Here is a 24,747-nt window from a genome sequence, read left to right on the forward strand (position 1 = left end):
GAGGAGGCCTGGGGACTGATTTGTGTGGGAAAAAATCTAAACAAACAAACATTTCCTATCCATTACCTGTGTACCGACCACAGTGCATTAGACACAAGAGAGAGAGGATGTTACCCCGCGAGAGATCCGCTGGCACACAGCACAGAGCATCCGCGGCTTGGGGAGAGTTACGGCCGCCCGTCCATCCATCAACGGCCCATTTAAACGTCCTGTGTCTGTTCACGGACGCTGTATGGCCAGGCAGAGCTTGTGTGAACATACATCGCCCTATTATTGACTGCTCTCCCTGAGTGGCAGGTATTGGAGATGCATTTGAAAGCTCCAGTGCACAAATCCTCGCACTCTCACAGGAGAAGAAAGTGCTCTGCGTGTGTGGTCCGCTTTTCGCCTACTCGAAGGTAACTCCTTGTAAATTAAAAATGTCTTGCCGAGTCCACTTACCAGGCTTCACCTCTGCGCTTGATACCTGAAGCAGTGTACCCGCTGTGGCAAAAAGCACTTGAAACTGTTGCTCCGAGCTAACTTTTCGATCTGTTACTTTTGTCAATTAAACGCACTCTCCTCTCCAAACCAACTTCGCCTTTCTGCATTTAGGAAATTACATAACTTGAGGCATGAATACATTTGCACCTCGCGTTGCCATCTGGCCGGGACCCATACATTAACGGAAATAATCAAAACGTTTTGGAATTTATAGACTAAATGGAAACCTCTGTTTAGTTACCCGGCAGAATTTACTGTAGGTTTACCATAAAAAAGGTCACGAGTTCATTTATTTTTCCAAGCAAGAAAAAACACAATTAATGCAACACAACTAAAAGGGATGCCACTTGAGGATATTTCATCAGCTTTAAAGAGCAAATATGGAGATTTATAAATGTTCCTGCTAAACACCGCCATGTGTTCCTTCAATTGGAAAGCTTTTTTTTCGATTTGATATATCCTGACAAGTTTTTAAACTATAAAGTAGGAATCATCTGCATTTACTTTCAAGATGTCCACCTCCACTGGTACACCGGGCGTGGTTTCAGGGCCGCAGTCCCTTTGACATCACTTGCAGCTGCTGGAGAGATGCCAGCTGCGGACAGGTCCTTTGCATCACTGTAGGGAGCTGAGCGTTGCTAAAGCAGCTGGGAGTGACATCAGATAGTCGGCCTTGAGAGCCTACACCCACTGTCCAATAGTGATCATATCAATTGTCATCTCTTTCATCACCTTGTCCAAAACATTCCCACAATTCCATGCTGCAACTCTCAAAAAGGAAGTGGGGACCTTGTTGCCAAAATGTGATGGATTTGTGTTATGTTGGTGTCATGCGTAGCAATCATAACACTAACCAGGGCTGTTATTAAAGTCATAATTATGATTTCACTGACTTGGGGTCACAGAGCGAGGGGTGTGCATGACAGGAACCGGACTGACGGGACCAGAGTTGTCTCGGTTTCGGCTTTGCTCGGATCTTGACTTCCTTAGAAAGTTTCCACCCACGTGGGGATTCTGGTTCAGCTCATGTATTGACAGAGCAAGAGACGGAGATGGATGATTTGATGCCTCTTGTGCCTCTCTTTCTCATCCCGCGACAGCGCCGTGCCGTTGATTGAGCAGAGCCTCCCTGATCGCTTTTCCGGGAGCGCTGTCTCCAGGAATACGACAACATAACAGAAAGACTCCTGGTTCAGTTTTCAAAGATTCTGTTACAAATCTGGTGTAAAAGAAATAAGATGTCAGGCACAGGGGCTTTGAAACACTATTTATTTTTTTATAAACCATTAAGCACTAATTTCAAGTGTTTTGCAAAGGAATTTACGTTCACTTGTTCTCAGCAGTGTCGCTGGAGGCCCCGACTTGTCCGCTTGATGGCAGGACAGATAGGGGCAGTGTGTGTCTTTGATGTGGGCGGGAGCCTCCTTTCATTTGTTTGTTATTCTTGCCAAATGAGTCTAGTGAGGCTCTCAAAGAAGGGCTACAATGTAGAGTCGTGTTACACGCCGCCAAGACAAAAGTGTAACCCTATCCTAAAATATGACGGCATGTCAGGTACTGCTGTTCGGAGATATACAGGCGCTGCTATAATATACTGTACATGAAAACATGCAGTGAACTAATGTCTTGGTGTCAGATTGACACAAAGCGTCTTGAAAACCTGATCATGTTTCCAAAACGGCCCAGTAGACTAAAGAAAACAAACACAAAAACAAACACAGCAGAAAGAGCAGTTTCCCTCTGCCTTATGGGACAAGCTACTGTATATATTTAGTGAAACACAATACATTTATATATCTAGAAGTGCAGCCTTTATATACAAAAATAAATAAGCAAGCATATTTTATAGTGTTGGATATGTTTATCAAACTAAAATGGATGTTAATTGCAACATGTGTTAGTTTTAAATGAACATTGTGCATAGCAGGAATATGGAATAGGAATTTAATATTTAGAGGTAGCATCGAGCATTATTATTATTTGTCATCAACAAAACAAATGGCACAGTATTTAGAAACTTGCAGTGATTGTTTGTTGAGAGAACACTAAAGCAAATCCCCATTTGTTTGAATTTCTACTCCATGATCATAACACAAATAAGCCAATCTGACCCAGAAATCTGGCGAATTTAAAACAACAAAGTGGTTGTCTGCTTTAAAAAAACAAAACAAAAAAGACACAAGCAAATATTCCCGAAATATACTTGGCAACTTCTGAAAAATCACCACTGGCCGTGAGCAAGTAATAACACGATTTATTGAACAAACAAGCAAACAAAAGCGCTCAGAAAAAAGGCCTTCTTTGTTTCAACAAACTATAAAACTATAAAGTTATAAAAAATGCATGCCCCTAGCTACGAGTTAGTGGTGGAGAATGGGTTTATTATTCTGTTCTCCAGTGTGAAGAAGAGAGGGCCAAATGGTAACAATTTTAAACGCATGTCAATAAACTACTAATACGCCTGCTTCAAAGGATACTGTGGGTGTTCTCCGTGGTAATGGAATTATTAGGCATGCTCGGGGATTTCATGTGTGCTCTCTGGAAAGCAGAGGATGACAACCTGTTAGTATCCAGAGCTGCAGAGATGGCATTTCATTAAACCAGCCCTCAATCATACCTCCCATTGTTCCACAGTCTCATTGCCTCTCTTCCGGTCCATCTGGGCTCTCGATTCCAGTGTGCGTTGGGCTGCAGAGCTCGGGATGGCGACTAGAAAGTAAATAAACACGCAAATAAATAAATAAATCCTACTTTTTGTCTCCAACCCCCAGCCAACAGACGCAGGTACTCCATATCCCATACACAAGGGACTGGATGTATACTATATGTGTAGCACCAATGTGAAATATCACACTAGATAGCCAGCCTTTTTAACGGTGTAACTAGTCCTGTGCTCGGACATTTAAATGGAGAGATGTGTCGATAGGTAGGAAAGCCTGTATGCAGATAGATAGGCAGGTATTTTCCTCCCAGGAAGCATTTCAGCAGAGGTCCAGTCCAGTCTAAGTGACAGCGAGTTGAATAAGTGAAGTGGACAACACTTGCTAATCTTCCATTTATTTAAAATGTACCGTGTTTATTTCAGACAAAGTGAATTGTGTATAATACCCAATAAAGAAATGCATATTAGTAATCTCTCATTGCAAGGTAATACAGTCTAATATGTTGGATCATACCAGCCCAGCTTTTTGGGAACCCAGTAGCTCATAAGAAAAAACAGTGATCTGCTTTAGAATTTTATTGGAACATCTTCACAAACTATATCTTCAGTTCTGACGCCATTACTTTGTCAGAACTGCATATTTCAACGGGCAAGACTGCTGCTAATTAAAGAACTTAGAAGGCAAAGACAGACACACGCACACACACGCACACACACACACACACACACACACACACACACACACACCGTACCTGTGCTGGCCAGGTTCACAGTGGCAGGGTGAACTCTGCAAAAGACTTGAATGTCATCCTGAGAACTATAAACTTTCACTCCCTGCTAGGATACTACCACAAAAGGGTTTACGGATCATTGATAGCCGATAATGAGAAAACATTTTGCAGTGAAACCAATCCAGCAGACCTGGAAAATATGACCTGTTCACACAGACAGATACCCTCTCTATAACATGGTCTCTTGTACTGCGAGAAAAAGGCAACCAAACAAAGAGAGATTCACAAGAAATCAAAGTGTGGAATGCCTTGTTGGCTCTCTCGGTGCCAAGTGACTCGACCTTTTGGGAGTTTTTTATTGTCTTAGCTTAACAAAGTATTTGCTCCACCATTTTACAGATCAGAATGTTTTATTTTTCAAAAGTGCAGCCCTGTATTTCTCAACCAAATGTTTCACTGTAAAACTGATTGTAGCTGTAATATGATTACTTATTGTGCTGCACTTGCTTGCATTCAAATTTAAAGAAAATATATATGAATGATAATTATATATATTGTACAAGAACTGCACTGTTCTGTTAGTTGGGTGGATCCAGTCTCTGTTAACATCATCTCTCTATATGAGGTTAGCAATATTTGGTATGGATGAACCTTGAATGCCCATATTATTTCAAAATATGTTAGTTCCCACAATAAATGACAGGCAAGCGAGACAGGAAAATTACACAACTCAAGAATTAGGATGATATCTGAGACTAAGAAATGTATAAACAATATTTTGAGAAGTTTCCTAACTTGTATGATGTAGGATCTGTGAAGTTTTCCTTAGATAATTTAATGTGCGCTTTATCCTGTTGAATGTCAGAACATACAGCAATAAAATCAGATCAAAAGTTGCAAAGTCAGCAAGTGTGTATTATTATTACTATTGATTAATATTTAGGTGTTGGTATTTTACAATTTTCAGTAAATGCTCTGAAGGTGCGTTCTTGAGGACTGATCTGAAGGCTCTATACTATAGTTGAGACGTCATATGATATCAATAGGCTATAGGTATTCTTGTTTCCTAACAGACATGACTTCAGGAAGCCAGCCACGATCAGTCATTCCATCTGGTTACAATGTACGAGGAGAGACTTGGCACGAATCACTGCAGTGAGGTGTGAGTTTGTGGTTTTGACACTTAGACCCAGAACTAGTTCATCAGCTTTGTTTGTTTGAGTTTGTTGTTGTTGTTGTTTGTGTATATAAGCAGAGAAGATTAAACAGAGAGAGAAGCAATGACCTACTGGCCCATCTCAGCCAGGAAAACAATATGTGAGATACTGTGCCTTATGTAAAGATACTATCTTTACAAATTATGATTATTATCATTATTAACAACAACAACAATTACTACTAGTAGTATTTAACAAATATTTAATTAAATTAAATTCCTGAACAATAAAGCAGGAGACTAATGATTAGTTACAGTTGAACATTTTTATGAAGTTCTCATATAACAAAAATAATTAATCATTGATACGATTCATATCACAATATAATTAAAACAAACATGCACAATAAGCACATTGAAGGAGTGAGAAAACATATGTAGTACACTGCCATATCTCCTGATATAGAAAGATAAAGATGAAAAAATATATATTTATAGATAAAGAGAAATCAATATTAACTAGGAATCACAACATATATACCTTCTATAAGTTTTTTTCTTCCCTTTTGGGGTAAATTAAAGCATTATTATGGATGATTATAACAATTACCATGGGTTGGGAGGTAACCCCCCCTCTTTCTTTGTATTTTTGTTGTTTGTAAATATCCATACCAGTATGAAATTATAGCTCAAAGAAAACTAAATAACTCAACTTTGTTCTGGCTGTATTATACAAATCCCCCATTCTTTCCCCGTATGCAAGCTATTATTTATCTTCCCTACAAATACATTATTAATGGACTTATGGGAGGAACTGTCACAATACAGCTGTTTTCCATCTCTGGACACTTTTCTCCCCCTTTTCTCTGAACGTCTGTTTGTGATATTAATTCATGTAATTAAGGAGACGACTCCAGTCCCGTCATCCAGAAATTGGTAAAACTGCGAATTTCCTTCATTAACGTCCAGCTCTGCCCCACTTCATTTGCGGCCAAGCTTTCCAGGAAGTGCTGGGAATCGTGTTTGCTTTGAAGCTCCGGCGAGGTAGAAAAGTTGCAGCTTGGCTTGACCCCTGAAGGCCACATTAATCATGCTGTCAGGATGCACGCCATTGCAGATGTACAAGCAGGACTTAAATACATACATATACAAATACATATCCATTCATTTGTACAAATACGACTGTGAACATACTTGCCCCACCACTGCACAGTCCTAAAATGCCGATCATCAGAAGCATCCATCAATGTGTGTGTCTTTATCCTTATAAGCAACGTGCATTTACTGATCATCCTGGACACCTTGACAAAGAACACGGATACATTAAGTACTTATTAACCTTATTAATCATGTGATGATGGCAGGGAATTTGAATATTAACTTTTCATACCAACTTCCCCTCATTCAACCACACTTCAAATGTGCGAACCGTCACAAAACAAGAAAATGTATGAATAATAAGTATAACCTATATTCAACCCTCATTTTTAATTAATGTCTTTTTAAACAATCCTAAGAGTTAATAATAATAATAATAATAATAATAATAATAATAATAATAATAATAATAATAAAAGATCAACCATAACTTGGATTTTCCTGCTGTTATTGTTGACAATGGTCAAGTACTGTGCAGATGTGGTCTAGCTGGAGACTGTCAATATGCTAAGACGATAGAAGAACCAGAAACTGGACAAGACTAGTATATCGGAGAAGAGGCTCTCGCCAGAAGAGAGAGGGGTGGTGTGTTTGGATAACCCAGTAGACCCTGGCATCGTTATTGTCAACCTGTACTCCAGTATACTTACGAGGGGTCCCACTCTTTTGCCAGGCCTGGATGAGAGGATGGTGAAGAAGATCATACCCCCCTCCCCAGAGAGAAGATACTCCATGGATAGGTGCCCGAGTGCCTTCAAGCAGATGTGGATGACAGACAGTCTACCAAGATCTCGGACAAGCGACACAGACAATCTTCATGAATCTCGGTATTCAAATACTACTGTGTGTGTGTGACAATAAATAATGGTTTAAAATGCAGCATTTTCCTTTAAACAATTAGTATTGCTACTATTAGTATTACTACTAAAATCATATTGTTTTAATTAGCAGTGTATGTGTGCTATTACAGTTTACAACCATATTCATAAACTCCTGAGAGTATTTACTCATTAATTTGTGTGACTTGCTCATTAATAAATTAAAGACATTTGATTAACTATTTAATTCTGAAGAGTTTCCATTTTTAGTACGTATGGCATCGCAGCAATACAAAATGAAAGAAATGAAATGAAACCCATATAAACAGTTCCAGGTAGGTTTGAACGCTTCCATAGAACATATATTTATTCAGCAATCACAACTTTCAGATAACTATGGACTATCACGCTTTGACGAGTTATTACGTTATGATATTAATGTCTGACTATTTTAGCATTTAATTGAACTAAAAACCAATTCATATAATGATTGCATTAAGTTATCTTACATTGGACACCGTTTAGCAATAATTTGTTATTAATATTGGTGGTGGTGGTGGTTGTTAATAATAATTGTAAAGATAATTTCAAACAACCTCCATTCCAGTAAATGAACTGCAACCATTTGGGTAAATTTTACAAGGCATTATATCAATGCATTTATGTATTGAAGAACTTGCATTAATACATAGCTATTAAGAAGCAGTATATTTACTAAACAATCCTAAAACGTGGTCTTTGATTTATTATAATAATTAACTAATCATTTGAATTGTATTCTTTGTTTGGATGTTGCAAAGGGAATTGTTATATATTAGCAATTTAAGTGCATTATCGAGTTTTGTACCAGCATCCAAATCAGTTCAAAACGAAGGAAAACGAGTTTAAAATGACGCGCCTGTTGTGTCATTGACAGTTTGGGATACAGGTTGTTTTCTCTGAGGGGAACAGCAGGTGTACAGAGCCAATATCACCGAGTCTGTATCTGCAACACTATTGCAGACACCAGTAAACCAATAAACCTCCCTACATTATTGCACAGACATTGTTTTCTATAGCAAGACACAGAGGGGCTGGGATCTGGTTCTGAATGTATGGCACAGGTGGTGTTTAAGCCATAGTGTATGTGTGATTTTTTTTTTGTTTTGTACTCACCACCCCTTTCACCGTCACTCGTTTCCTCATTTAATCACTGCTCTTTCTGTTCTGCTCATGGATCTACACCACAGCAGTGTAATTAATGTACAGCTCCAGGTCCCCCCCATTTCTGAAACCTACAGTGTCCCATAACGAAAGCAGCAGCATATTCCCCAGTCTTACAGACACGTATAGGTGGCGTCTAGCAAGTCTCGGATACGGACGTGTGTCATTAACCTTTATCTGATTCTGTACAATGAAGGGAGACTGTGTTTAATTGGTTGCTTTGACCAATAAGGGAAGGAGGACAATATTGTTGCGATGCTGTTTTGTACAGGTGCACGATGCAGGGTGTTGCATAGAGGTAGACTTCGGAATTGATTAATTGAATTATTATTATTATTATTATTATTCGGAAGGCGTAATTATATATAGTGTATTTACTCTTTTGATTTTGCATCATCCTTATTTATTAATGTCATTAATGATTTTAACTACATATTATGGACAGTATGGAATATGACAAAACATAACACGTAATAGTACAGCATATATAGTCGACACAGAGAAGGCTGCCAATATATGCATGTGTGTATTTATTGATCGTTGACAGCTGAAAGGTTTAATGATTCGAGCGTAACTTTTCTCAGTTTTTGACTATCTGATTATTTATTTATCAGTCTATATCTGTCTGTTTCCGTTGAAAAAAAAAAAACACCTTTAACAATTCAATGGTATTTTCCTCGGAGATTTCAAAATCGATGCTGTTTACACTTACAAAACTATTTATGTATGTATTCTCAAATGAAGCTTCAAAATGGTAACCTGACCACGATTCAATACCAGTTCAGACTGTAGTGCATACATGTGAAATACACCTTTAGGTAATCTTAAATATGTCACATTTATATTTCTAATTGTATGCATTTTGGATCGTATATGTTTTTTGTTTTTATTTTTATTTTTAATTGCTAATCGCATGTTCTAATTATGGACATCAGATTCTGTGTTCATTTTAACACAGGCAGTGTTTAAATATTAGGAGAGGAGATACTGTCTGCAAAAAACTCAAACATAACTATCACGGTTTGTCTGTATGTGTTTAAATCGGATACAATATCAACATTAATCATATTTATTATTATCAATAATAATAATAATAATAATAATAATAATAATAATAATAATAATAATAATTTAATGAATAGTAATAAAGAGTTAAAAGTGTTTTCCCCCTGTACCCTGAAAAATTAAGATTATGATTCTGAGGGTCCCTGTGGATAGTTTGATTGATTACATCATATTAAGGTCACTTCTAGTTTGGGGGTAATTTTCTTTCCTGCCCCGGGCGCTCTTTGGTTGTGCATTTTTATTGCTGGTTGTGCAGCTCTGTTGTTTTTCTCTGCTATCGGATTAATGATCTCGGGTCCATTCAAGTGAGACCCCCGGCCTTAGGGAGTTATATTTGAAAACTGCTATTATTATTATTATTATTATTATTATTAATAATAATATTAATAATAATAATAATAATAATAATAATAATAATAATAATAGCGGTCCTCACATAGCGAGGTAAAGCACAACATTTTGTTTGCTAATATTTGTATATCCAGTGTTTTATTTTATTAACATTTTCGTATAAACTCTCTTCATACATTGGCATAGATTAACTGATATACTCATTATAATGAAGGTTTCATAACTTTGTCTTAATTTAAGTATTTTGTATTATTATTATTATTGGTCGTAACGTGCATTCATTAATATATTGTTTCTTAATGATAATGTTAGTCTCCAGAAATTTTTAATTCCACTTTCCTTTATTGTACAGTAAAATACACGTAATCCGTGTTTGGTATTATAATTGTATGTGCAACTTCTTTCAAAATTCCTTTGTAAACGGTTTTAGTCCCAGTTCGGATTAAAAATGATATTTTAAAGTCAATATTGTACGTAACGAATTTAAAAAGTGTGTGGGTGTGGTTGCGTGTGTGTGAGAGAGAGAATGCAAGATTATTATTTTATATCCCTGAAGTGCGCACACGTGTAGTGGTGTTGGGATGAAGCCTGAGCAGCTGTAAACACATTTAATAATCGGAGGGCCGACAAATTGATTGCTTAAGTGAAACCAAAATACTGCTTAATACGTGGACGTTAATAGAATATCACCTTTCAGTGCAGCATTTGCTTATGATTTTTTTAACCAACTGGGCTTGACAAAAAAAAAAACTGCCTCTTTGAATGACCAAGACTATAGGAATGGCAACAGATCTTGCTCATCATGCACAGGCCATGTATATCTACAGGCCCTTGTCATAAAACGTTAGAAATACAGCACACGAAGCATGCCGTTTGCAAAAAATACATTGATGGTTAATTTTCACAGCAGACTGCTGCCATCTTCTGTGACAGAGTAAAAATTGACTTGCATTTCTTGATTGACAACATTTACAGTGATCAGACTGCTTCAGGGGTAGAGGTACAAACGAATATTTTAAACATAAAAAACTCCAAAATGTGTTACTATAAATATTAAATTAACAAATATTTTGGTATACATTAGGCTACAAAAAGTGTAATTGTATTTAACAGCGACCTGTTTTAACCTGGTGTATCTTTGATAATGTGTGTGTCTTTGTGTGCAGCTGTGCTGCTAATCTGCAGCCATAGTGTCGGAGGGGCTTTTCTTGAACAGAAGGCGTTTTCACTGCGCTGTGTAATCTTTGGTACTTCTGCGGTCACTTCTTTCAAAACATGAGCGTCTAAGACTACTTTAAACTACCCTTGCCATAATATAGCCCACTCTTTAGTAATTAAGAAAGCAAACAAATAATAATCAATGCACTATAATAATAAGTTAATCATAATAGTAATAATAATAATAACCACGACAAGTTTTATAAGTTATAGTTTGCTGAGAATGATGCAAGATGTTTGCGTAACTTTAATGTTTAAATAATTGCATTTTTTTCTATTTTCAATAAACCTTTGTACCCTATAGCAGGCTCCGACTTGTTACCTGCTAATAAATCATATGTATGAAGCCTCTAGCTACAAGAGAATAAGCGGAAATGCGTTGCTCTGTACAGTGTGGTGGCATTGGGAGCAGTCTGCTTATATACACTGCATTTGAAAGTGAATATTTAAATACATCTCATGATAACGTCATCAAAATGAACAAGCATTTCACCCACTGCAAAAACACATGTGTTGTGCTGGTGATCCACTGACTGAAGAAATCAGCGTGAACTAATGTTAATGAATGATGTTATGGGATTTAGATGCATGCCGTCTGCAGTGTAATTAATAGAGTGAAGTTTAAACAATTAATTTAACCTAATAAAATTACCACACACAAAAAAACGTCAATTGAACATTCACATATTAAGATATATACCACCCTGCCGTCCCAATTCCAGTGGCCAAGTTGGAAGCATCACAGGATTGTCTTTATTGAAGCATGATGAGCACTTTCTCTATATCGACTGAACAGCTAAGAAGAAGAAGAAGAAGAAGAAGAGGAAGAGGAGGAAGAAGCGTAAGAAGGAGACGTAGAAGTAGAAGGAACAGAAGAAGACTGGAGGAGAAAAAAAATACTTGGATTTCCCATTTCCCATTTCCCACAGACGTACAAGGTCTTGAACCCAATTAAAGGCTAATAATTACCAAGCCAGCTTCATCGCAGCCGCTTGTACACCTTCATTAAACAGACGAGAAGAAAAGACTCGATCCTGCGATTCAAGGGAAAAGCAACACCCTTCTTCTGGGATCTGTGTGTTTTTCACATCTTTACCCAGAACCCAACAATAACGAGAGGGAAATCTCCACATCGATCTCTGCGCTTAACAAATATAATGACAGACGTTGTGACATACTGGTCCATATTCTGCACCGTGTAGACGTTGAGCAAACTGCCTGCTGCAGTAGTGCATTGATATAACGGGCAGTTTGAACAACGTCGAAAATCTGACCCTTTGTTTATGTCTAAAATGTATTTTAAATTGCCAATTACATCTTGAATAAGTGTTATTTACTACTGGACGTATATCCTATTTTAAATGGGCATTAAAGGGAAGTTAAAATGCCACCATTTCAGTTTGGAATTTAAGTACCCTTAAGCTATAGCGCCACCATAGGTAATGCAACTGTTTCGCAAAAGGATTGTAAATGGACCTTTCTAAATGTGTGCGTATAGGTGTGCATGTGTGTGCTGTAGGCGTTTTAAGGAGAGATATTTGAAATGGCTGTTTTTTTTTTTGGTTTTTTTTTGCCTACATTTCTCCTACCCAGCACCAGCTGCTCCTGCATTGGCCCAGGTAGCAGTAGCATTTACAGTGCATGCCCATTAACCTATATTTCTCATTGCATGTTTGTATTTTGATCTATTCTGACCACATCGACTAAAGCACGACAGCAAGTGTAGCTGACAGGGTTTTATTGCTGGTATGTAATGAACCGAGATGTTATCTGCCTATAGCACATAATCCCCGGCCTATACTGTAAGACATTTCTGGAGGTACAGCTTCAATTTCAATATGTTAGGATAGAAATCCACATGGACTGCAGACCACACGAATCCGATGCTTTTTCTCTTTTTTTTTCCTCTTCGCACTCTGCTTTCAAATTCCCTTTCTTCTCAGCCCCACGATCCATCTCTGATTTCCCCTCTGCAAAAAAACAATCGGTTACCACATGTATTGTTACGAATAGGAAACTATTTAAACCGAATAATAATAATAATAATAATAATAATAATAATAATAATAATAATAAAAGTTTACAATTTTATATTTGACCTATTGACAATTGTTGTGTTTTTGTTTTGTGCAATACAATAATCGGTAGGAACTGCATATATCTCCTGTATTCTGTGTCATAATTGACGCAGATCTATCCATCTCACACATAATTCAGCCAAGGCATGGATACAAATTTTTAATTTACTGTATTATAACTACGATAATCACATATTAAAAATGCATTTTCAAGGCATATTTAAACAGAAGTGCCTGATGATGTTACTTACTTGTGCTTTTCACTCTCAGTATTATGTATGTATGTATGTATGTTTGCATGTATCTATGTAGGCCTATTTATTTACAATCCAACCAATCCGTACAATGCTTTGACCGGCACAAATGGAAGTGACCAGCTATGCTTGAAGTGGTTTTCAATGGTTGAATGAATGAATGATTAATACATATTCACAAATATATCGTTGTTGGTTTTGGTTACACAAGTAAACATTTTTAACTATTTGCTAATGTAACCATGTATAAAATAATATAAACTGAGAGTCTATTGAGTAGATGTGTGTTGCTGCTGGGTAGTGGAGTGCTGCCTCTATCCTAGCCTTCATTTAATTAATCGGGGTAATAAATTGCAGGGAAGACGGTCAATGATGGTAAAGGAGGCAAAGAAGCGGATATTAGTGCGGCCTGGGTTGTAGAGCACCTCTCTTCCGGGGACAAGGCCAGCATCCCTACCTTCCTGAGAGCAAACCACAGCAAAATGGCAACAATCTGGAAAGAAAATACTCCAAATGTGTGTTTTAACAGAGTCGCAGGTTTCCAAGAGCTTGTAAAACCCAAACGCGTAAATGACGCAGAAATCGGTTCCCAACCAGTGCGCGCTTTAGAGCGACTTTTCCATAGCAGAGTTTCAATTAATAATTAATTGCTCTCAAACCAGGTGTTTCTTCATTTGAAATTGTGTTGTGTGGCCAATGCGAAAGTGGGCAATGTAAGAAAAATGCACATTACCTATTACAGCCTTGCAAGTCTTCTGTAAGCACTCGTGAGGTATAGAAACAACCAATTTCGTATATGTGTTGCTCAATTCATGTGGTTATTTTCCACATATACAAAAATCACAATTGTACATATTAAATCTTGATCATAGTAGAGATGGACGATATTCCCCAATCATCTGTCACTCTTTAAATGACAGCCACATTTCACTAAATCACTGCTAAGTGCGCTAAATGGTATTTAGTGGCACTAAAGGTGTCTTCAAAAGAACATCTAAAAATATATATATTATTTTAATATTTACAAACCATCACAATACAAGTTTACTGACGTTTGCATGCACCATTCGTTTATACGTGTTTGACCTATGTGTGGTGTATTGTTTTATAGTATTACACTGTTCTGCATTTAATACAAGCTCCTGTAAGCGTAAAATGACGCAATTATTATTTATTTATTTCATATTGATATGAAACACAACACTTTCGCATAAGAATCAACAGTGGTATTACATTTACGGAGCATAATTGCAATTCACGGAGGTCGACGTCATCCTGATGCCATTCTGACCCCTTTATTGAAAATATTGGTCCGGAGCTGTTTAAACAATTCGTGAACAACAGACGAATCCCTCTGTATTGTATGGGTCGGAAACTGACCCCGAGTAAAATACCTGACCCTTGGGGTAACGGTCTTAAAACCTAGTTTAATTGAAACCTTCCAATTAAAGCCCTACCAAATTAGAGATATCATGTCCATACATTTAAACAAACCAAAAAGTAACAAATCGGGTTTCCATCCACGCTGTACTGTCCTAATTAGCCAGCTTCCTAAATTAATTAGTAAGGTAAGAGGAGGTATATTTTTATGATTTGGCTTTTAGTTATAGAAGCCAGTGCTGCTCATTTTTAAGTTAATTACATGAATACATGAAAAGCATCCGCGCAGTTTAGGTAAGCACATATAGATAATGAAAACGTTATTAAAGGGTTATGAATGAGATCGACATATTGTATAATTACAGAAAAAAACACCATAGAATGAAGAAAGGAATAACATTTTCACACATTTGTTTCATATATATGTATTAATAATAATGTTACTACTAAAAATAATAATAATTTGCACCTTCACCATATTTAGACCTTGTATGCAAGAAAAGAAAGCGATATATAATGATGACGATGATGGTGATTATAATAGTAATATATAAATGATAATAATAATAATAATAAAAATAATAATAATAATTTACATATACCATGTATATGGGTCTGTCTCTATATTAAGGGTCAAAGTGTTAAGCCCTGATCGTGTTCGCTATGTTTGGAGGCGCACTGTCCCAGCGGCGGCACACCTGAGCTAAGGGTAAGTACAACTACTCTCTTAATGGCATTGGATGGGCTTTACAAGCGAGGGGGTTTAACCCATGGGTGGCAAGTGTGGTTGGAAAAAAAACCCTGTTTACTAAATTGATAAAGATCAATTTGATTTATGTATTGAGTGGTAATCAGTAGGACGAAACGCAGACGTACTGTGGGTCTGAAGATCGAAATGTCCAACACGATAAAGAGGGATCAATATTAAGATTCACCTGCGCTATATATGTATGTGTGTGTGTGTGTGTGTGTGTGTGTGTGTAATGTTACTCATTAAAATAATCGTGGCCTGCCATGGGCCCATATTTATAACATAGGTGTCCCAAACAACTGTATGGAAAAATGTTTTGTTTATTGAATGAAGGTAGAAATTACATACACACAAACTATGACTTTTAAACCTTAATGCAATGTTAAAAGACTGACTTTGAAGATGTTACAATAGCAATGCTTAGATATAATAATAACCCTGCATCAAGGCTTAGTATGACCCCATTAATTGCATATCTGTCCATACCTGTTCAATGACATGCATACATTCTGTCATTCAGGCCAGGATGTTTACTTGGATGACAACATAAAACAGAAACAGTGTTTACTTACTGACAAACAGCTAATCCAAAATGTATACAAATCCATAAATAAAATGAGTTGTCTCAGTACAAAGTTCTCTGACAACAAAAAAACGGAACTACTGTGTTTATACATGTAACAAATGAAACGAGTATACGTGTTATATATAGGGCTATAGTAAACTATAGTAATCTATAGTAACACGTAAGAATTCAGTACTTCAGCGAATAAAACATGCACAGGAAACATTTAATCACAATCGTTTAAATAATAATTCGTTTATTTGTAACTTTAAAATATCGAATGCACGTGAAGCAGTTTAATGTATTTATTGTTGACTTGATTATTATCATTAGTATTACTACTACTACTACCACTAATAATAATAATAATAATAATAATAATAATAATAATAATAATAATAATAATCAGCCCTGACGATACTGGCATCACAAAGTCTTAATGGAGGTTAGGAAATTAACACAATTTACATAATTAGCATGTTAATTACAAGAAGGAAACTAAGACACTAGAATGTTTGTGAAGTGTGTATTTTTTAAGACAAAGGGTATAGATGCTTAATATAGAAAAGAGCCGTTTACTGTTAAATTGGAAACATTTTGGGAAGGCACGCCATGTTTAGTTCAAATACGGATAACATGATTTCAGATTGCTTACAGAGAAATTATTCATTGACCTCGTATATGACCTGATAAAGCAGAAGACTGTTGGATCTGACTGGGTAAATAGTGTGGATCTGTGTGCGGAATCGGTCCATGAACTCTTTTACATTTTATGCAGATAAAAGAAAGTGCAATATTAATTTTAAACTACATTAAATTAGCTTCAAAACTTTAGTAATATATTATTATTATTATTATTATTATTATTATTATTAATAATAATAATAATTATAATAATAATAATAATAATAATAATAACACATATATGCAGTGTAGCTGGATTTAAATGGTGTAGGCTTCCTGTCGAGAATTGTTCTTCTTTTTACTGTAGTTACTATAGTTCGTATTTCCAACAAAAGCCAGATGGCTTCAAAGAAGGAAGGCAGTACACCTACCGATACAACAACAGCTCTGAATTTTAATTTATATATATATATATATATATATATATCACATAGAGGCATATATAAAACAGGTGCAACGGAAAGTGATACTTACCACATCAATACGCTTAAGTGGTTAATTGTCTTCGAGGAGGCTAGCGGCACCTTTCTGCTGAACAACACTGTTTATTGTGAACAGAGGATATAATCTCTCCGATGTGGAAATGTTCAGGTTTACACTGAATTATGAGGATATGACGCATATATATATGATATATGCATATATACAAAATATATAAGTAGCCTAGTGTTCGGTAAAGCCAAGATTGCCCTGTACAGAAATCACCCACCTGAAATCCAGCACCTCTGGTCGTATTCCCAGCACAATGTATACAATGCAAAAAGCCTGCTGCGCAAGATATGAAACGGAGTGACCGCATAGCCAGGGTACTAAATCATCTCTGTAAAACCATAGGCGCTATTCATTTTACCTTAAACCTATTGATGGATCTTAATTAATGGTGTCAAAAATAACTGAAGGGAAGGGGTTGTAAATGGCAGGACCAACATAAGTTAAAATTGAGAGAGTGAATGTGTAACATTTGACAAGCCTCAGTACCAAAAGAAACAGACAAAAAATAAAACAATAAAATATGGGGAATGTGGGTAAAACTAAAGGAAAAACTGACCCAATCAAATACAAATGTCTTATGCAACATTTCTGAACAAACATCATATAATGAAAAACACGATTAAATTAATATATTACAAATAATAATATTGATAATAATAATAATAATAATAATAATAATAATAATAATAATGATAATTATAATAATGATCGTGAATCCGGAATGGCAACATCATACTGTACCTGGTATCCCCGATTTACGCTGTAATTTTGCTTTTTCATGATTTAAAATGTTGCGAGGTCGGTGTTTGATTTATAAACATTAACCTCACAGGGATGCGACCTTGACCTTACATCCCCTGCAGTGTCCAGCTCCAGCCCGGAGCGCACAGGTTTGCGCAAAATAAGGGTTACTGCTCTTAAAGGGGCAGCCGGGAGGGGAAAAACGAGCCCGGGATGGTGCAGAGAGAAGGAGGAGGAGGGGACGAGATAAGTGATCTAAAGGGGAGACGATAGGACAAAAAGTGATGATGATGAATACATTGGAAAGTTTTTTGGCCCTGGCGAGGGTGTCAGATTGAACGGCCTGTGCGCATGTGCGAAGGTGTCCAAACTGACAATGCTTGTGAGATGAAGATAGTGTTGTTGCTGCTTCTGGGCTCAAGGAGGACGAGAGGAATCTACAAGCCGACAAGATGAGATCCAAGGCAAGGGCGAGAAAACTGGCCAAAAGTAGGTCTTTCTTTTTTCCCTTCTTGTACCCGGCGAACTATATCCTCCGAGCGGTCGTGCAGACCCACAAAGGTGTCCTTTTCATAGAGCAGGTCCTGCGAGAAGCGCTCCTTTATCCTTGTATTGGTTTTTTCTGTGCTATCCTCACCACAATTTGAAAGCTGAAAGACATCAGTCTGCATGTCCACCCTGTTTTTTTGCTGTTGCTGCCTCTTGCTCTTTGCTAGTTCACAACGTTACAAATGTCTTTATAAGATGAAGCGGACGGAGAATAAGAGGAGAATAAAGGTAGATCGTAATTCCAAGCCAATGTAGCTTCACCGATTTCTGTACGAGGAGGCTTGAAACTGGGTAGAATCGTTAAAACGAAAGTTAACTAAAAGTTGACGAAAGGGATAGTAACTTTTTTTTATTGAGTCGGTCCAAGTCTTGTGAAATAATATCCCTGGCTTTTGAAATAGTGGGCGCTGTAGCACTGCTCATGGCACCAAGCGGTTTAGTCTCCAAAAGCGCACAGGCGCCCAGCTCACAGGCACAACTTATTTAGGAGAAAGAAATGGTAGCAAAAATGGCTATGCATTCGTGGAGTTTTTTTTTCCTCCTCTGCCTTTTTTCCCTCACAAGAAATTGCACCTATGGAAGTTTTTTCGTCTGCTTTTCTTCTTCCCTGGGCCGTTGTGTTTCATTTGTGTGCTGGTTTTCCTTCTGGGAATGGCAATCAATAATGGTCGTGGTGCAAGAAAATGCATTTCTCTGGACTGTGTTGCTTATCTCCGTTGTATTTCACATGGGACATGAGTTTGAGTCCTTTAAGTCTATCGTGTCAAGCCATTTGTTTTCCTAAATAGACTAATTTTACTTTTATTTTGCTAATGTGAAGTCCTCACCGCGCTCGGAGATGTTGTGTAATGGATAGGCTTTTTCTGTCTTGCAGTATTTATGAATGAATGTGTATCAGCCTTTCTGTACTAGTAAACATCTTGCAATAAGCTAAACATTCACCGATATTTGCTTTTTGTGTGCTTTTGTTTTTGCTTTTTGTTGTCCATACAAGCGCTATTTACTTTTCTGTACAATGGACCATTACCCGGATTAGATACGATACGCGATTTTATTTATTGATATATTTATTTATTATTTTCAGGTAAGTTTAAATGATTCAATGTTGTAATTGATTTTTGAATGCACATTGATTAACAGGCTATTCAGAGCAGTACTAGTATAGTACTTTATTTGGAAACTAAACCTAATTTGAAATAATATAGTGGAAATGTTTTCCTTCATCTCTTTCCGTCACATTTAAATTTTATTGTGCATTATACTTGTAGAGATTTTTACAGACTGGTGAAAAATAAACTGCATTTATGATATATATATATAAAAAATATATATGTGTATTACTGTATTAAGTTATTTTGTACTTGATAGTTACCGGCAAATCTATAACAACCCGTCTGGATGTTTCTAAATAAGTACTGAAAACAAAATCATTTAAAGACTGTTACGTATTTCTAAAACCCTCCAAAAACATATTGCAAAAATCTATTTTATCTAAAAATGCATGTTTCACTTGCCGACGTGTGTGGACTTTGTATAATGAATCCCACTGGGAGTTAACCTTTCAATATCCACATGTACAACTATGTCTAGTCATACATAACATACATACACACAAACATATATATATATATATATATATATATATATATATATATATATATATATAATATAATACGGGCGGGCAGGGGGGACCTTGCTCCTCAATATTTTAGGTGGAATTGTTATTTGGTGTTTATTTTTGTATTGACTAAACAGGCCTCTTGAAATGAATGATTATGTAGAGTTAAATACTAATCCAATTCTGACTTTATTTCTATAGTCTGTTACCAATGTCTTCTGCGTTGTTAACCCTCATTATCTGTACTGTTGCATTCATTAAACTTCTTGTTTTAAGTAACTCAGCGATGCACACGTGTCCATGTCAAGACCGGGGTCAATTCCCTTTATGGATTGTGTTGCTGGAGAAAATGCTCATTTCTGAAATGCTCTCCTGTTTAAACAGATTCGATATTTTGGAGAACCAGGAGAGTTGTTGTCCTGGAAGGGGGAATATAACTTTATAAAATCTGTAAGAGCCAGTGGCCTAACGTGAGATATGGTTACTAATAGACTAAAGAAGTGACTAAATAATGGCGAGAGACCGATTAAGCTTTTTCTTTTTCTTTCTTTTTCTTTATTTTCTTTCTTCCTTTGTTTTTATGTCTTAAGCGAAGGTTCCCCAAACGCAGCATATATTATATGATTTGACAGTACACAGTATGCCCCCTTCCTTCCCAGCCCCCTCCCTCCAAATGATATTTAGTCTGCCTTTCAAAATAGACTATTGGATCAATAATAATAATAATAATAATAATAATAATAATAATAATAATAATAATAATAATAATCTGGTTAAAAACATTAATTAACTGATTGAATGACCCTCAAATTGTTTTAAAATTATTTTTTCTATTATAATGTTGAAGAAAATAAAACGTTTAAACAGTAATTTAGTACGCGTGCTGCCTCTAGTAATAGGTGACTTAGTTTTCAGTATTATTTTTTACTAAAAAAACTGTGACATTCGTATTTACAGGTATTGAGAAGTACACTTTGAAACACAGGATTATTCACTTTATTAAGAGGTGTGCGGACGTTGAAAATAAAGTAAACGAACTAGATTAAGTCATCGGCTTAGTTTAAAAAATTCAAACACAATCCACAGGGACTCTTTGGACATTTTCCTTAATTTATGTGGAGACGGATGAAGTCCCAGCGATGAACTGTAGCCATTATTACAGATCCTTCACCTCTACAGTAAGAGAGGGCTTTAAAAATAATTGGGGACTTGAGCACTTCGCCTTCACATGCACTATCTGTATGTAGCATATATATCTATATGTATCTATCTATATATGAATCAAAAGGCACATGTGAAAAGTCTCCAATTAGTTTTGTATTCTACGTGCTGCTGCAAAATAAATTCTCATAAATCCGTTGCAAAAAAGTAAATCCTAATCCTTGCGAACTTGTAAATGTATTTTATTATATTATTAAATCAGTACGAGAAGTGGTAATATAAAATAATAATAATAATAATAATAACAAATCATAATAACCTCGCTATATATGACAAATCATTAAATTATATATATATATATATATATATATATATTATTTTCTTTAAATTAATCCTATCCATCAATCTTATCTGTCTATCTAACATTAATATCTGTACGTGAAGACTGTGTTGTGAGTGAGTATATGGATGCAAAGTTAAATTTGCCACATTTAATTTTTTAATTGATTCTGTTATCGAAATTGTCGGGGATTTTTACAGTTCTTCGGTTTATCGCTCCATTAAAACACAACAGGTTCAATGTATTTTTGTAACGTTGGAGTTGTTTATTTTAAAGGATCAGACGTGTGAAAAGTTGTGTAAATAGATATTCTCTGTGTAATACACACTTTCTGGTTATTAGCAGCTATTTTTTCATGCCAACCTGATTGCAGTTAGTTTTAGTATTGTCTTTTAATTTATGCAAATGTATTAACCTATTGAATTTAAGAGACTAAAGTACATGCAGTCATCACCAGTATGTGTTAAACAGGTTGGATATCTATTAGTTAACAATTTCCTGATAAACAGAAACCTAGTTTATTTTTCTTTCTTTTGTTCTTTTTTATTGTAATCATTCCTTTACAGCAATTACAGGGGACCTTTCTGAGCTACCATACCGGTGACACTAATGCAAAGCAGGCACGTTTCACAAGGGTAAAAAGTGAAAGAAGTAAACTCTAAACTCCAAATCAATTTACCTGTAAAGTGAAGGAAAACGAGCAAAGACATATTGAACAGAGAACAAAATACATTTTTCTCTAATTGCAACAGAGCGTTTTATTGTGCTAAGAGGAACCTGTTTGCTTTAGATCTATTGGGAACTTTATAGGGATTTCAGAGTCAATACAATTATACCTGCTTTGCCTGGTTGAGTGAAGAAACTCTTTTTAATTGTGCTGTTTTATTGTGTCGGATGCAGCGATACATGGGCCTCTATAGCCCAACACTTTGGCATTTTTTGCACCCTATAGGTAGACAAGAACAAACACGTCGCTTACTAAATGTAATGACATGTTAATCCAAAGAGCAGTTTGTTGTGAAATAAGCCATGAATCCTGACTTTTCTGGTGGGTTTTTGGTGCTATGGATGTGTGAAGCGGGGTCTCTTCACGCTGGGGAAGGACGGGTAGAGAAGGACAAGGATGCAGCGAAAGCACTTCTTCAACGACAGCAACATCTGTATGTGTAGTTTGGGGCAGTGTCATCTCAGATGTCATGATGGAGAACAGAAAACGACTATTGATTGTAAGGGTACCCTATAGCAGTCCGCGGCTGAATACGATGTACGGTAATGGTAGGGGCTGTACCTTGAAATACAATTTTAGCAAATGCAAGGTAAAGGACAGAGCTGCCCTAGTCAGAGTCACAGTCAGCCTCCATCACCCCCAGATAGGCCTACACTTTATTCACACGAACCTATAGGTATGTGCAAGTCCCTCTCTGTCATACCTATACGCTTGCTAAACCATTGTAACATCACCTTCATCGCTATTATTATTATTATTATTATTATTATTATTATTATTATTATTATTTAGTAGAAATAGCCTAATAATCGTATTTGAACGTTCAGTTTCGTTCGCACTTGGATGCCACTTGAACATGATTTTAATTGAACCATGAACCCTGCAAACAGTTTTGAAATAAAGCTCAGTTCTTGTCGCAGCGTTGGTGGAGGGTGTTATGAGTCCTGAGAAAAATAAACGGCGCGTATTTCTTTCTTTCTTTCTTTCTTTCTTTCTTTCTTTCTTTCTTTCTTTCTTTCTTATTATTGTGTTTAAAAGCAAAGCACATCATATTGGTTGTTTAGCTTACAGTGCCTGTGTTGCAGTAGGCCAGATCTGGAAACGTGTCGCTCAATACGTTGTTAATTCTGTATTGAATGCATGCTTCTGAGATAAGATGCTTTTATTTTATATATATATATATATATATATATATATATATATATATATATATATATATATATATATATATATATATATATATATTTAGTGTACTCTCTTTGATGCTTGTGTTTATATTCATACTTACTTCACACGGATCTCTGGAGAGGGGTAACCTCATGCCTCAGTGCGTCTCAACAGCGGTGCTGGTCTGTAATAGCCCGGTATTACACACCTGTAGACCCGTTTTACCTGCATATCATTGCATAATAACCGGCTACATATTTAAAGTATGCTGTCGATGTAAGAGATTTCAGTGAGTCTATGGACTTCTTTCTAAAGCAAGCGAATGATGTGCATATATAGTCGAACCCATGCCTTTACATGTATTCTTGTAATTATATCTCTTAGCTCAACAACAACAACAAAACATACAACACTAATTGTCACTGGGCGTATATAAATGTGTGGGTGAAAATCATTATAAGGAACTTCTGGAAAAAAGGTTCCTAAAAATGTTCTGACAGCTGTTCTAACTGCATATGCTAACCTGTTTTATAGGGAAAAAAAAGATATGTCTTGTTGCTAATACAGCATGTTGAAATAAGTGTGTGGTTCAAACTATAGTCGCAGCCAAGAAAGTGTTATCCTTCAATTTACATGTTATATTTATATGTTATTATTATTATTATTATTATTATTATTATTATTATTATTATTGTTATTATTATTATTATTCCCTACTGCCGCTACTATTAATAATCCTAATAAAGACTGAGTTTTAGTTTCTTTTAATCTTTTTTTATATTGTTTTTAGCACCTTCAACATTGTTTTTCAAAACTGATTAAAATAATTTTAGTTCAGCTTGCCTTAGTATTAACGCACGATACACTTCCAAAAATTATTAATTTAATACAATTATTGTTGGCCAATTGTCAGGAGTGATTTTTATAAATGCTATTTAACTAAACGGAGCTTAGCCTTGGAATTGTGACTTGACAAGAAGAAATTACGTCATTATGTAAATATATCGTCTGGGCACTTATCGTCAACTATCAACACTCCCTCACACAGAGAGCCATTATTAAGAGGGAGCTGTGAGGTCTTAATAAAAGTTTGAGCTTTGTGATAGCTGACCCTTAGAGAATACTATTTATTCGATGGCGGAAGACGCATATTGAATTAAAGGAAACTAGTGCATACTGGAAAAGAAAAGGTCTGGCTTAGAAATGCTGTGTGTGTGTGTGTGTGTGTGTGTGTCTGTCTGTCTCTCTGTGTGTGTTTGTTTTAAAGGTAGATAACATGTCATTAACAAATCAATAATGAACCCAGAGACCTGAAACAGCTCACCTGTGCTCCTCCACTCCTTCCAAGCTGAGGGTGTGACTCTATTTTGAAGTATGTTTACAATGAATTGAAAT

General features: G+C 36.1%; 1 protein-coding gene and 3 long non-coding RNA genes across 11 annotated transcripts in view; 2 read left to right on the top strand and 2 right to left on the bottom strand.

Moving 5' to 3' along the window:
- The window catches only part of LOC136713675 (uncharacterized), a 67,599-nt gene extending 60,454 nt beyond the window's left edge, over positions 1-7,145 (top strand). Inside the window, exon 3 of the long non-coding RNA XR_010804970.1 lies at positions 6,864-7,145. This is a non-coding gene — a long non-coding RNA (uncharacterized LOC136713675). The remainder of the gene's footprint in view (positions 1-6,863) is intronic.
- LOC136713824 (uncharacterized) lies at positions 1,564-6,397 on the bottom strand. Its single transcript, XR_010804980.1, has 3 exons — positions 6,227-6,397; positions 3,101-3,192; positions 1,564-1,702 (listed from the first exon to the last, which is right to left on the bottom strand). It is a non-coding gene; the product is annotated as an uncharacterized LOC136713824 (long non-coding RNA).
- A 5,421-nt stretch (positions 7,146-12,566) lies between the features above and the next one.
- On the bottom strand, positions 12,567-18,052 carry LOC136713631 (uncharacterized). Of its 2 annotated transcripts, none has more exons than XR_010804962.1 (2): positions 17,791-18,052; positions 12,567-12,815 (listed from the first exon to the last, which is right to left on the bottom strand). It is a non-coding gene; the product is annotated as an uncharacterized LOC136713631 (long non-coding RNA). The 2 variants fall into 2 exon arrangements; XR_010804963.1 differs by lacking the exon at positions 17,791-18,052 and adding an exon at positions 17,267-17,331.
- A 94-nt stretch (positions 18,053-18,146) lies between these two features.
- prdm16 (PR domain containing 16) overlaps positions 18,147-24,747 on the top strand; it is a 190,527-nt gene continuing 183,926 nt past the window's right edge. For all 7 annotated transcript variants that reach the window (XM_066690763.1, XM_066690765.1, XM_066690766.1 and 4 more), the window contains exon 1: positions 18,147-18,279. In XM_066690763.1, coding sequence (XP_066546860.1) covers positions 18,243-18,279 — 37 coding nt within the window. In that variant the 5' untranslated portion in view covers positions 18,147-18,242. The remainder of the gene's footprint in view (positions 18,280-24,747) is intronic.

The sequence above is a fragment of the Amia ocellicauda genome, chromosome 18 (genome assembly GCF_036373705.1).
Source record: "Amia ocellicauda isolate fAmiCal2 chromosome 18, fAmiCal2.hap1, whole genome shotgun sequence".
NCBI classification, from domain to species: Eukaryota; Metazoa; Chordata; class Actinopteri; order Amiiformes; family Amiidae; genus Amia; species Amia ocellicauda.